At 28.4% G+C, this 12894-nt stretch overlaps 1 protein-coding gene across 6 annotated transcripts in view; it reads right to left on the bottom strand.

The window, feature by feature from the left end:
• Positions 1-493: 493 nt before the first annotated feature.
• LOC140671147 (very long chain fatty acid elongase AAEL008004-like) overlaps positions 494-12894 on the bottom strand; it is a 63429-nt gene continuing 51028 nt past the window's right edge. For 3 of the 6 annotated variants that reach the window (XM_072902283.1, XM_072902284.1, XM_072902285.1), the window contains exons 4-8: positions 2496-2600; positions 2303-2401; positions 2139-2195; positions 1135-1377; positions 496-859 (exon numbers count right to left, since the gene is read on the bottom strand). In XM_072902283.1, the coding sequence (XP_072758384.1) occupies positions 701-859; positions 1135-1377; positions 2139-2195; positions 2303-2401; positions 2496-2600 (663 nt within the window). In that variant the 3' untranslated portion in view covers positions 496-700. The other 3 variants (XM_072902281.1, XM_072902287.1, XM_072902288.1) reach the window with 3 other exon arrangements.

Genomic DNA, 12894 nt, shown 5'->3' with positions numbered 1-12894 from the left:
AAAAAATAACACAAATAAAAGTATGTTTTTTGCATTTTAAAAAACTATGGCCATCTTACCTGAGTTTACCCTAACTTGCTATTTTGCTTAAAATTTAGTCACAAAATGATGACATTTTTGCACATTTTATCGGTTGAAAATAATTTTAATGGATGAATGAGATTTTGGCGATTAAAATGACATCAAATACGACATAAATGGGATAATTTTTAATTAATCTTTTAATTAATTCCAGAATTCTAAGTCACACAGACTCCATATCAAGACATAATTTCGGTTGATCACATGAAACATTGGATACTAATTATCTTCAGTAATTTCAAGTTAAGTTTAAGAATTATTTAAGAGTTAAGTTAAGAGACGCAGCATAATATGTATAATATAAGAAGCCTTACAATATAAGTGTAACAAAAATTTTAACATCTACTTTAAAGGACAAATGTACATTAAAATGATACGGCACAGCCTGTATATTGTTAATATTATATATTTATGTATTTCTAACAAATAGTACAGATATTATTTTTAATTGTAAAAGTGAATGACATAATTATAGAAGATAACTGCACTGCAGTCATCTTATTACATTTCGCCATTCAGAATATGCTTTAACATTAAACATGCGTTTATTATGTAAAATTTTAGATATAAACAAATTCGAATATAAGTCCGTATTCTTTCACAACTGTGAGAACTTTTATTATTGGACCTTTGTCTTGTATGATTTTCGATAAAAGTCGCTGAACAAGTAAATGAAGATTATCACGTTCATTGTGAAGAAATAGGTCAAAATCTTCGATGATTGACAATTCATGGCCAATGTTAGCATTAGGTAGACTAACATTAGTGCAAATTGTAGCTGAAAATTATAAAAGAAAATTTATTAAATCTGATTTATATAAACAATGTTTTTAATAATGTTAACAATATAATAGATTCAGCAGCATATACATTAATTAAAGAAAATAATTGAAAGGAATAAAATAAAAAAAATGTTCTAAAATATATAATACTACGAATCCTATTGTTATTAAATGTTTCATGATTTTATCAACATAAAATAATAATAATGAGATGCTGAATAATTTTTAAAATTACTTTGACAATTTAATCAATATTTTAAGAGATATTTACCAGTTGAATCAAGGTCATATATTTTTTCCACCACAGGTATTTTCTGTACTTGGAGCCAAGTGCCGCGATAAAATAATAAATGTACAAAATAACGTGAACTATGGAATTCAAGAAACCTACAACAATAGCCTGTTCACCAAGTAATAATTTCAAGCAGCACCATGAGAAAGTGGCCATTAAGGTGTGGTGATAAACATGAAGAAAAGTCACTTGGTATTGTTTCTTCCTCAGAACAAAGAATACCTTGAAAAGTAGAATATTATATTAAAAATTTTATTTTCTTTATAAATTATTTTTTATTTTGTCTCAATATTTTCTTATATTTTTTATGTTTTAATATATTATTTCATCAATATTTAATTGACATTTAATAATTTAATTTAAATGTTATTTTAATTTGTAACATTCAATAATTTTTATTGTGATTTTAATATAAAATTGTGCGATTAAAGAAATTATATTTAATAAAAAGAATAAATAAATAAATTTAGAAAATATTTAACACACGCACAATAAAATTTTCATTAGGTATTTAGATGTATTTATCTATGAAATTGAACATTCTAAACGGATTGGCTATGTCAAACGTTAATAAATTTAATATATTTCGAGATTCATGAATTGCAGAAAGCACTTTTAGCTTTTTAAAATTAATAAACAATTTGTTAGTTAAAGTAAAGATTTATAGAATGTAATTTAATCTCAAAATCATAAATATTATTTCATATAGAACTATCCTTTTTAAAGTGATTGCACCACAAAAATTTTATAGCAACTGTACACAAAAATAAAAATAAAAATTTTAATTCTATAAGGCAATATAATTGCTTTTGTTAAATGACGAAAGAATGGTGTAACTTTTGAAAGATAACGGTAGCAAGAAATTACAAATGCAAATTGTTTTTCCAAATGTCTTAGCAAAAACTTTGTGAATCCATTAATGCATATTAAACTTAATTATTAATTTATTAGTTAATTTTATTTGTATATAATTATTTGCTTACCGTGTCTAGAAGTTCGATTACTTTTGCGAAGAAATACCAATATCCACCTTGTAATAACTATTCGTCGAAACATATACATAATATCGTTAAAAAATGTGTTTACTGTAAATTGTTAAAATTTAATCCAATTTACAATTATTAAAAATTATGAACAAACTGCTTACCACTAATTGTGTACGTTTGGCTTCTGCATCATGTAATGAATAAAAATTGCATCCATAAGGAAAGTACAAATGTTTATATTTAATAATGAAACTAAATATCTGAAATGGACGAATAATTTTTAGAGATTATTTTGCATCAAATCTTACAATTTGTCACGCATTTAATGATAGAGATATGAAATCATAACTTTACCAAATATGTTAACCAAGTATTGAAGAGCACTTGAAACGCGTTATATAAGATTATAACGGTTTTCAGCTGAAAAGGTGGTTTCTTTTCCATCATTTTTGGTCCAACCTTCAATACGAATATCAAATATGTGCTGATAATACATAACATAGGACCCGGAGACCCCATTAAAGGCCAGGTGTCTATTACTGTCATACAAGAAAATATAATTTGTCTATTTTTATGAAAAGTTATAAAACACGTCGAAAATTTCTGATTAATAGCGCCTGTGCAATATAAATAACTTGTTACATTTTATGAATAAATTTTGAAACCTTTTTAAAACAAATGAATTATTAAATTAGAAATATTTATTATTTTGATTATATATATATATATATATATATATGTATATGCCCGTTAGAATTAACCCATTTTTACGTCCAGGTAGTAAAAATAAATTACCACATATTTAAAGCGCATTAAAATCGGAGGGGGACATTATCTTTCCTTGTTAGAGTTTAACCTTATACATATATACATATATATATTTTTTAAATTCTTAATGCAATATTTACTATTGCAGTTATATTTTTTACACTCATTTAATAATTTAACGTTATATAGATAATATTATATACATAAAATAAAAGGATTCTTGTTGTATTTTCCCATTATTTATGAAATTTGTCTTACAAACAAGTATTTTTCGATTATATATATTTATTCCTTAGTTGTCACAATTTTCTTTCAAAATAACAAATAAGTTATATGGTACAAATGCAGGATTGGAAAGTAACGCGTTACTGTCACTTATTTTTGGTAACGATCGTTACTTTTTTCTATGTGTAACGTCGTTACTTTTTTATAGTAACGGTAACGAATTTAACGTTACTTTTATCGTTACTTTAGTTATCTTTGTTCAATAAATCGCGCGCTTTAGGGCGTTAAAGGTATCACATATAATTAAAAGTGCAAGGTTTATTTATTTTATTTCACAAGAAGATTAATGTCAATATTGATATGTATATATATATATATATATATATATATATATATATAGGGGACCGTGGGGTCAATGTAAGAACGGCCAATGTAAGCATTGAGCAAGTTTTCAACATATTAAAAAAAAATAAATCTATGTTTTTTTTATTAAAAAAATATTCTTTGGAATATCCACTATAAGAAAAAACACAAGTTTATTGATCGACTCTGTACCACTGTACCCCGCGGTTGTACCCGACGTTCCCTTATAATTTGTGTTCACATCTTATGGTTCTGACATACTAGATTTTTCTTAAATATTAAACTGCAGAATGAGTAATATCCAATGAGAGCTCTGCTTTTAAATGTAATACCTAGAAAAACAGAGCTTTTGTTGAATATCGCTTATTGCATCCAATGTGCAGAGAACCATTAATTTGCTTATTCTGTTATTTACTGCTGAAATTTTATAGCACTGGTCTAATTTGTTAACTCTGAGATGCGCGAGTCCAGGAAATAAGTTTTTCTTCTATTTCTTTGTGGTCTTTTTCTCATTCCACAATTAACGAGTAAGTGGACCTAGTGTGTATGTAACGTATAGATTTTCAATACTGGCAGTGAATATCTTTAATAACGGCAAAAAAATAACGAATCGTTACTTTCTTAGTAACATTCCCAACTCTGCACAAATGTTATTAATAGTATTAAAATTGTCCCAGTTGTATCGACATTTTTAAAAATTCTTTATTTTGTAAAGTTTTTTTTTTATTCTTTGCAAGTGTCAAAAGAGATTGATTACAATTAATACAATTAATTATTAAACAAGAAATTATAACTCTTATCACACAAAAGAAATTTGACAGAATCGCACTGGACAACATTAATGTTTTCGTGACTATAAAAAGTGTTTTATGTTGTATAAATTAATATAAATAGAATAGATATAGACAATAATGAATAGATAAAAGAACTTTTATAAAGTTGCAAGAATTGATCGCATTTAATAAATTCATAGTACATTTATGTTATCTCGTTCAGCATATTTCTCGTGAATAGAGGAATCTATATTTCAAAATTGACTTTCTTTATAGTGTTAGTAAGCTCACCTTCAATATTGTTTAAAATTTCAGTATAATTGAATAGCTGTCGTATAAAATCAATCATGTTGGTGATGTACTGTATCTGCTGTATAGTACCTGAAATATGAATAAAAATGTACTTTTTTATGCGACATAAAACGTAAAAAAGTTTTTATGCTTATATTACAATTAGGTTTTAAGACTTTTTTTTTCTTATCATTTTATATTTGTAAAATTAAAAAACCATGATAAAAATTATTAGAGTTCTTTCAATTTTTCTTTCTTCTACTAGCAATAAGTAAATAAGAATGACTTTAAAAGCATTTTTAAAAGTTATCCGAACTTTATCTTTTTCTCTTCTTAATATAATAATTCCACATGAAAGATAAAGATATTAAGTTTAATTACATTTTTGTAATAAAAATTATTTTCCCAGGTAGCAAAAATAGTTATTTTGACGTCAAAATAACTACTTTTGCTGGCTGGGTTATTGTTAGTATATACTGTGTAGATTTTTTGAAAATTTTAATATTTTAAGCTTGCACTTTTTGTGTCGGTAAATATTTGTTCTTCTTAATTTTCCAATGTGAATTTCGCATCCATATTTAATTAAATATTTGTTTTGTCACACAAACTCTGCGATTCGTAACACTATTAATACCGATATTATCACTAATACAAACGAAAAATTAATTTATTGTTATTTGTAACGTTACACTTAACTTGTGAGAATTATAAATATTGAAATTGCAAATTCCCACGCTGTTAAAATTTGTATGAACATAAGAACAGGTAATATAAGTGTCTTGTAGATTTGCATTCGCGTTTGCAACAGAGAATTCGAATTTCTTTTTGCAGTGTATTTACTGTTTCTTTAACGATGAATTCTTACAAATATCTTGTAATTATTTTCACAAACTTTGGAATATGGCAATTTATCACGACCTTCCCTTTAGATTGTTAAAATGAGTTAACGTTAAAATGAAAAAAGGACAGAAAAGCCTTGACACGATTTATTTCGAGCGTCTCTCTCGCGATAAGAAAAGAGATATATATTACCAAAACTGATTGTTCACTAGAGTTCACTGGTTTGACAAATGTATTCTCCGATGCCCGCCGCACTTGTCAATTATTGTTGCTTTCGATAATATAAGATGCCGAGAATGATAAAGAGCGAAGAAGTAAATAAGTTAATAGAAGCAAAAAGTATACTCTATTTAATTTATCCACTCCAGATTAATAAAATGAAGAAAAGGAAGAAAGAAAGAAAATATGGGGGACAATTATCCTTCTACGTAAAAACGGTCAAAAAAATAAAAATGGCAGTACACGTCGAAGAAAAGAAGGGACACTGGAAGAGTTGCGAGAATAGCCATGAAAACATATGCCATGCATACACATGAGTACTGCGTCATTTTTTATCGCAACACTTATAACAATTAAATAATATTAACAGATAAAAAGAATATGTGACATTGACTTAATAGTAAAAATATCGTTTATAATATAATAAAATTTTAAAATATAATATTTAATTTACAAAAAGTTGTCATCAAAATAGTATCTCCAAAAATGTTCTTTATAAAAAATTAACTAATAATTAAATATAATAAAAATAAATAAATAAATATACATACATATGTGTGTATATATATATATATATATATATTTATTTATTTATTAAATTAATATAATACAAATTTAACTATCTATAATAAAATATAATAATATATATTATATATAATATATGTAGTAAATAATTATATAATATATATATATATATATATATATAATGTATTTATATAATATAATTTGTGTAGCTATATAGACATATAGCATATTTTTATAAAAAATATATTATAGTTTAAATATTACGATTTTTTACAATATATTATACATTAAATATATAGCAATTATGGCAATAAGTAATTTACTCATATAAGAAAAATAATATGTTTTTATACAAAAATAGAGCTAACTGAAAGCCAATATTAATAAATAACGATTTATTATCAATGCAATAAATAAGAAAGATCCGCTTACACAACTGCGAAATAAGATGATATTGACGCAATAGTATAATTTTGTTTAATAACTACATGCTACGAAGAATACGCATGCATTACTATAAAAGTATTTTGTTGTGAATCCGTATTAGCAGTATACATATTTCGTATTGATAATAGTTATTGTTCAGTAATTATTGAATAAATATAAATATATATTTATATATTATACATATATTAATTTTTAAAAAATTTTATTATTGTTTATGCTTTCGTTCAAATTTAACTGTTTGCCTTTTTTATTAAATTATTATAAATAATATGATAAAACAGTTATTTTTTAAAACTTATAATAAAAACATATTAATATGTATTTATTAATTAAACTTTCAGATTTTATTTTAAATAAAATAATTTGCGCATTACTTACTACGCTTGATTCTTATTTTTCCATTTTCTATTAATTATTTGTTTTGTTTAAATTCTAAGATATCTTTTATTGAGTTCCTTCTTTATTTTTTATTAAAATGACAAACGGAAAATAGTAAAATAAAATAATTAGATTAATAAAATAAACATGCAAAATGTTAATTTTTTTATATATTTTTTTAAATATATTTTATTATTTTTTATTATATATTATGTTATATTAATAAATATAAAATTGATAAAATTTTTTTTACGATACTTGTCACATTTGGTTGCCCAATAAAATTGCTTGCACGTGCATCTGAAATTAACGATCGCTACAACGCTGATAACATTGTAGTCAACAGTGCCAGCTATTACCTGATTAAGTAAGTACATTACAGTCATTTTGAAATAAATTTAGTAAAATACACTCAAAAAAAATATAATTTAAAATGATCGCGACAAATTATTTGCGTATAATTAATTCTCTGTTTAAAAGCATACAAGATTTACTGTGATATATAATCTTGTCAATTTTAAAGAGCACAAAAGCATGTCATCTACTACAAAAGCTTACATACTGCTCACCTTTCTTCTGGACTGTACACTTGTAAGTCTGGAAATTGTATGTTTTCTCTCACAATTGTCACATAATTTTACGTACAAAACAAAAACGAAAATGAGAAACAAAGAACAATATTTTCATTCTAAATATGTATTTCGTCTTTAAAATAAAAAAAATAATAAAAAAATAAAAGAATAGAAGAATAGCAGTATATGGTTTGTTTAAATAAAATAAAGAGATATTGTATTATAACTTAGGCAATAATGTTTGAGAAACAAATCTTTTCTACTTGTATCACACTAGTGATCAGTAGTGATGATCTTATAATATTGTGAATACATATTTTATAGCAGTTTATAGTAAAAATTTTTAGTTATTGTTAGATAGTCGAGAGAAATAGAAATAGTTATGTAAATAACATGAAAACTCTTACATACTATAATTAAAATGAGAAAAAATGGATTTTTGTGATTACATATGATTATATATAATTAAAATCGAAATTTTGCGCGATCTGGCTATATGTGATATACTATAAATAGTAATTACCTATTAAGCAAGTACTATTGATTAATTTCGATTTATTTTAACATTTTGTGTAATGTAACGAAACGTACATTAATTGTGCGTATTTAAGTACAGTTTCTTTGAAATACATGATAAATACATGCTCTATAACGGATGACATTTTTATCAAAAGCATCATATTTTATCAACTTGATATTTTATGAAAATATTTTAGTTTTTCTTAAAAAAAAAAGGTTATATAAAAATACAATAAATAATAATTCAAGTTAAATAATTAAGTTTAACTAGCAAGAATTTCAGCTAGTTTTTTGTTTTTGAGTTAAATTAAATTTATGTGGAAATTGAGTTTTGTTTTAAATATTTGTTAGTAGATATAATAAGAAAGTTCTAATACTTGGATCTGAGGGGGGATAAGGTAAGCGGGGCGAGGTACCTCGCCCCCCGTACTGACCGTAGAGGGGGGATCAAATGTCCCACCCCGGCTGACAGGGAAGGGGGAGGTACCAAATGTCCCCCCAAATTGAGGAGGAAGGGTGGTACCAAAATCTCACCCTGATTGAAAGGGGGGAGGGGGGAGGTATACATATGGTTCCGCACGTGGAGGGAGTGTCCTCTCCGACTGACTGCGGAAGTCTGATGGTGAGAGAGAGGAATGTCAACTGTTATAGATAAAATAATCACCCCACTCTGTTTATCCATAATGTATATTTGCAATAAATAATTACGTTCGCAACGCGGTAGAGGGAGAAGATGCTATAGGCGTTCGCAACGCGTTAGAGGGAGACGGTGCTATAGGCGTTCTATATAGCGTAGGACAAGGAGATGGTAGGAAAAGGAGATATGGATGCGAGAGAAAAGAATAGAGAGGAAGAAGGATAGCGAGAAGGAGAACGTGTTATGGGGTGCGAGAGAAAGAATAGAGAGGAAGGAGGATAGTGGAGGCGCGATAAGACGGAGGCTAAGGCGTACGCGAGAAAAAAGATAATTTTTGTATGTTAAGTTTTTTTATAATATTAAATGTTATCTTATTATCTAATTATATCTAATACAGAGAAAGAAGGATGGGATAGACAATGAAGGTGGAAATAAGTAATATATATATATATATATATACAGGGTGTCCCAGAATAATCTTCCGTCCGTAAAATAACGTATTCCTGACACAATTTTAAGACAATTTTTCCTTTACCAAAATTTGATTTGAAGCGTAGTTTTTGTGTTATAAACAAAAATAGTTAGCAAATCACGCGTCGAGTATAGAAGGCAGGCAGGAGCGGCGCGGCGCACCGCGAGCGCGGACGCAGCTGACTGTCCGACGGGTGATTACCGCCGCATGAGTCGCTAACTATTTTATCTTATAGCATAAAATTATGCTTTAAATAAAATTTTGGTAAGAAAGAAAATGTCTTATAATTACGTCATAAGTGTTCCTTAAAATAACGTTTTTTTAATGACCAAAAGTTGTTCCGGATCGCCGGCCGTCGGACGCTGCGATCAGCTGATTGCTACACGCGATGTGTGTGTGTCTGAGTGCGTGCGTAAACGAAAGGGACAGAGTAAGTGAGAGAAAGAGAGAGAAAAATAACCGTCTCCGCGACGGCGACGCTCCTTCGATTGTCATCGACATTGTCGTTGACGACTTCAGACCGATCGATATATTGATTTTTCGGCTCAGCTGAGAGACACATCGCGTGTAGCAATCAGCTGATTGCAGCGTCCGACGTTATTTTAAGGAACATTTATTTCTGACGTAATTATAAGACATTTTTTTCTTTATCAAAATTTTATTTAAAACATAATTTTATGTTATAAGATAAAATAATTAGCGACTCATGCAGTGGTAATCACTCGTCGCACGGTCAGCTGCGCCCGCGCTCGCGGTGCGCCGCGCCGCTCCTGCCTGCCTTCTATACTCGACGTGTGATTTGCTAACTATTTTTGCTTATAATTCAAAAACTATGCTTCAAATCAAATTTTGGTAAAGGAAAAATTGTCTTAGAATTGTGTCAGGAATATGTCATTTTACGGACGGAAGGTTGTTCTGGGAAACCCTGTATATATATATATATATATATATAAGTTTAACATAAATTTTTATTTAAAAAGTGTGTATGTGTATACATATAAAGTGTGTGTGTGTGTGTGTGTGCGCGTGTGTATGTTTTAAAATTAAAAATTTAAAAAGATAAAAAATTTGCCAAATTAGCCGGTCATTACCGCTGGCAGATGCAATTCCGTGATGAATGATTTATACGCGTCGGTATCTAGGCTTAAATTACGCAGCGAGATCGATAGACAAAAGATCCTTTGAGTCTTTATCAGTTTTTTCAACACATGTGTGTGTGTGTGTGTATTAAATGAGTTATGTACAAGTCGCTTTCTTCTTTCTTCTAAAAGGTCTTTTCTTCTTATTTTTTTTATCAGTAGCAGCCTCACTTTTTGAAGATGCCTTATTTCCGGAACGTCTTTAAATCGCATATGTTCTATATCGATATATTCATCGATCACACCACATAAAAAATCTATATTTTCACGGATCTTGAAAAACAGTTTTAACGATCTTGTATAAGTCCTTGGTAAACCAATTTCATGATTTTGTAAAAATTGCACTATAGAATTCATGGCACTACCGAAGGCGTTGTAGTTTATGCGATACTAAACTATTCAAAAGTTATAGCACCGTGTGTGCGGCTGTCGTATGATGAAATCGATTCAAATATTCGGTTACAAATGTATACGACAAAGCGAGAGATAATATTTTGGCTAAATGATAACATAAACAGAACGCCGACAGTACGGATGTTTGCACTAAAGAATAACGTTTTGCATAGCGGGTAGGCATTATCATGTATATTTAATTTGATTATAAATGTAATCAGGCGTTCTATAGTATGATGTGGTGTATGTGTAGGACAAGGAGTGTATGATAATGATGATAAGAAAAGGAGAGCATGATGGTAGGAAAAGGAGATATGGGTGCGAGAGAAAGAATAGAGAGGAAGGAGGATAGCGGGAAGGAGAGCGCGCATGGTGAGAAAAGGACAGCACTATAGGTGTAGGACAAGGAGAGTATGATGTGTAAGGAAAGGAGAGAGCAAAGGAGAAGGCGGCAGTAAAAGAAATATAAATGTATAAAAATTTCAAATTTATTTAAAAATAAAAAAAATTTAATTACAGAATATAGAAAATGATACTTGAAGTATAGTTTTAATGTAAATATGGGTTGATTGAACCTTCATGATGATGATTCGACCACCAATTGAATATTTTAAATACATTTTGTAAAGCGCAATTTCGTACATGTCTATCGCAACGCAGAATAGCATCTAATTTATCTAAAGCAGGAACATCATCATAGTGGTTATCCAATGTCTCGATAATAAGACCGATTCTCGCATCGTCTTCCAATAAATTTGCCAACCATTCTCGTTTTTCATGCCCCTTAACATACACTCGAGAAGCTGCATTTTTCAACGTCACAGCCTCAGTGATTAAACGTTTGGCCATGTAGTATGGAATGTTTCCATCTTCCCATTGCAGATTGTGATGTTTTCCAATCAACCATGCAACTTGAGATCTCTCAGACCTCGTGAGCAAACGGAATGGTGTAAGACTCGTAAAAATATAATGAGACAGTACAGATCCTTGAGTCAGAATCGCAATTTCTTTCACGATAAATTTTTTTATCGATAATAAATCTTTGAAGATCCACAAACGTTGACCCAACCTTAATGAAAACATATTGGCGAGAACTACGACGAACGACTGATGTTAATCATCGAGTATCGCAAGTTTTATGTTTTAACATTGGAGGGGATAATTATTTACAGAAGATTTGACCGTTGGTTGATAAAACGAGCGTTCCTAGCGCCTTATAACTTCATATAATATTCGGCGTACAATTTTGGTTGTAGGATAGATTTTTCTTGTATCGCAAGTTTTAACATTGGAGGGGATAATTGCTGATTCATGTATGTTTACGTACTACGTTCGTTAGAGGATTGTCACATTAAAGAATAGGCGAAGAAAGAAATAATAAAAATCAGTAATGAAAAAGACAACTGCCTCTCCACACAGCATTCATACAGATAATTATAATAAAACGATTATTGAATCACGACACAATCAAATAAACATTAAACAAACATGTATCGAACATTGATCAACATCGATTGAAACATCGATTCAACCATGTTTGAACAACTATGTAAAAGATTTGACAATAAAGTCTCATTATTTGCTTTAATAATGCGATGCACCTGTCAAATCTTTTACATTATCTATAAAAGGTCATACCGGGTTTAATAATTGTTTAATCAAGGGCAAATATGTAAATAGTAGAATCAAAGACAGTTACGGAAAAATGAAAAGCCATTGCAACAGTTGATTAAAAGGTATAATGAAATTGAAAATTGTATTTTCTTATTTGTAGAACATGATAATAATAATAATAATAATAAGATATATTCATGTACAAATTTACACAAGAATGGTCCAATACTTGATAATGTTGATGTTGAATCGTAGTATCTCAGAATATCAAACGGAAAATTTACTATTAATTGTAAAAATTCTTCTAATAATTGCTGCTTATTATGAAACGGTAAATATATTCTGATTATAAATGTTACACAAAAAAATAAAGAAATTTGTGTTATTGGTACAAAATTGAAATATGTAAAAGATTTATATAAATCACCATGTCATGAAATATAATTTTGTGCGTAACATAATATACATATTTTTATAATAAAATATGTATACATAATTTCTACATGATCTTCGTTCATTTTGCGCAACACAGAAATGGATGACGAAAAATATATCATTGCGGAATTTAATGATGGTCT

The sequence above is a fragment of the Anoplolepis gracilipes genome, chromosome 11, assembly GCF_047496725.1.
Source record: "Anoplolepis gracilipes chromosome 11, ASM4749672v1, whole genome shotgun sequence".
In the NCBI taxonomy this organism is placed as follows: domain Eukaryota; kingdom Metazoa; phylum Arthropoda; class Insecta; order Hymenoptera; family Formicidae; genus Anoplolepis; species Anoplolepis gracilipes.
This window is presented reverse-complemented; position numbering and strand designations above follow the sequence as displayed.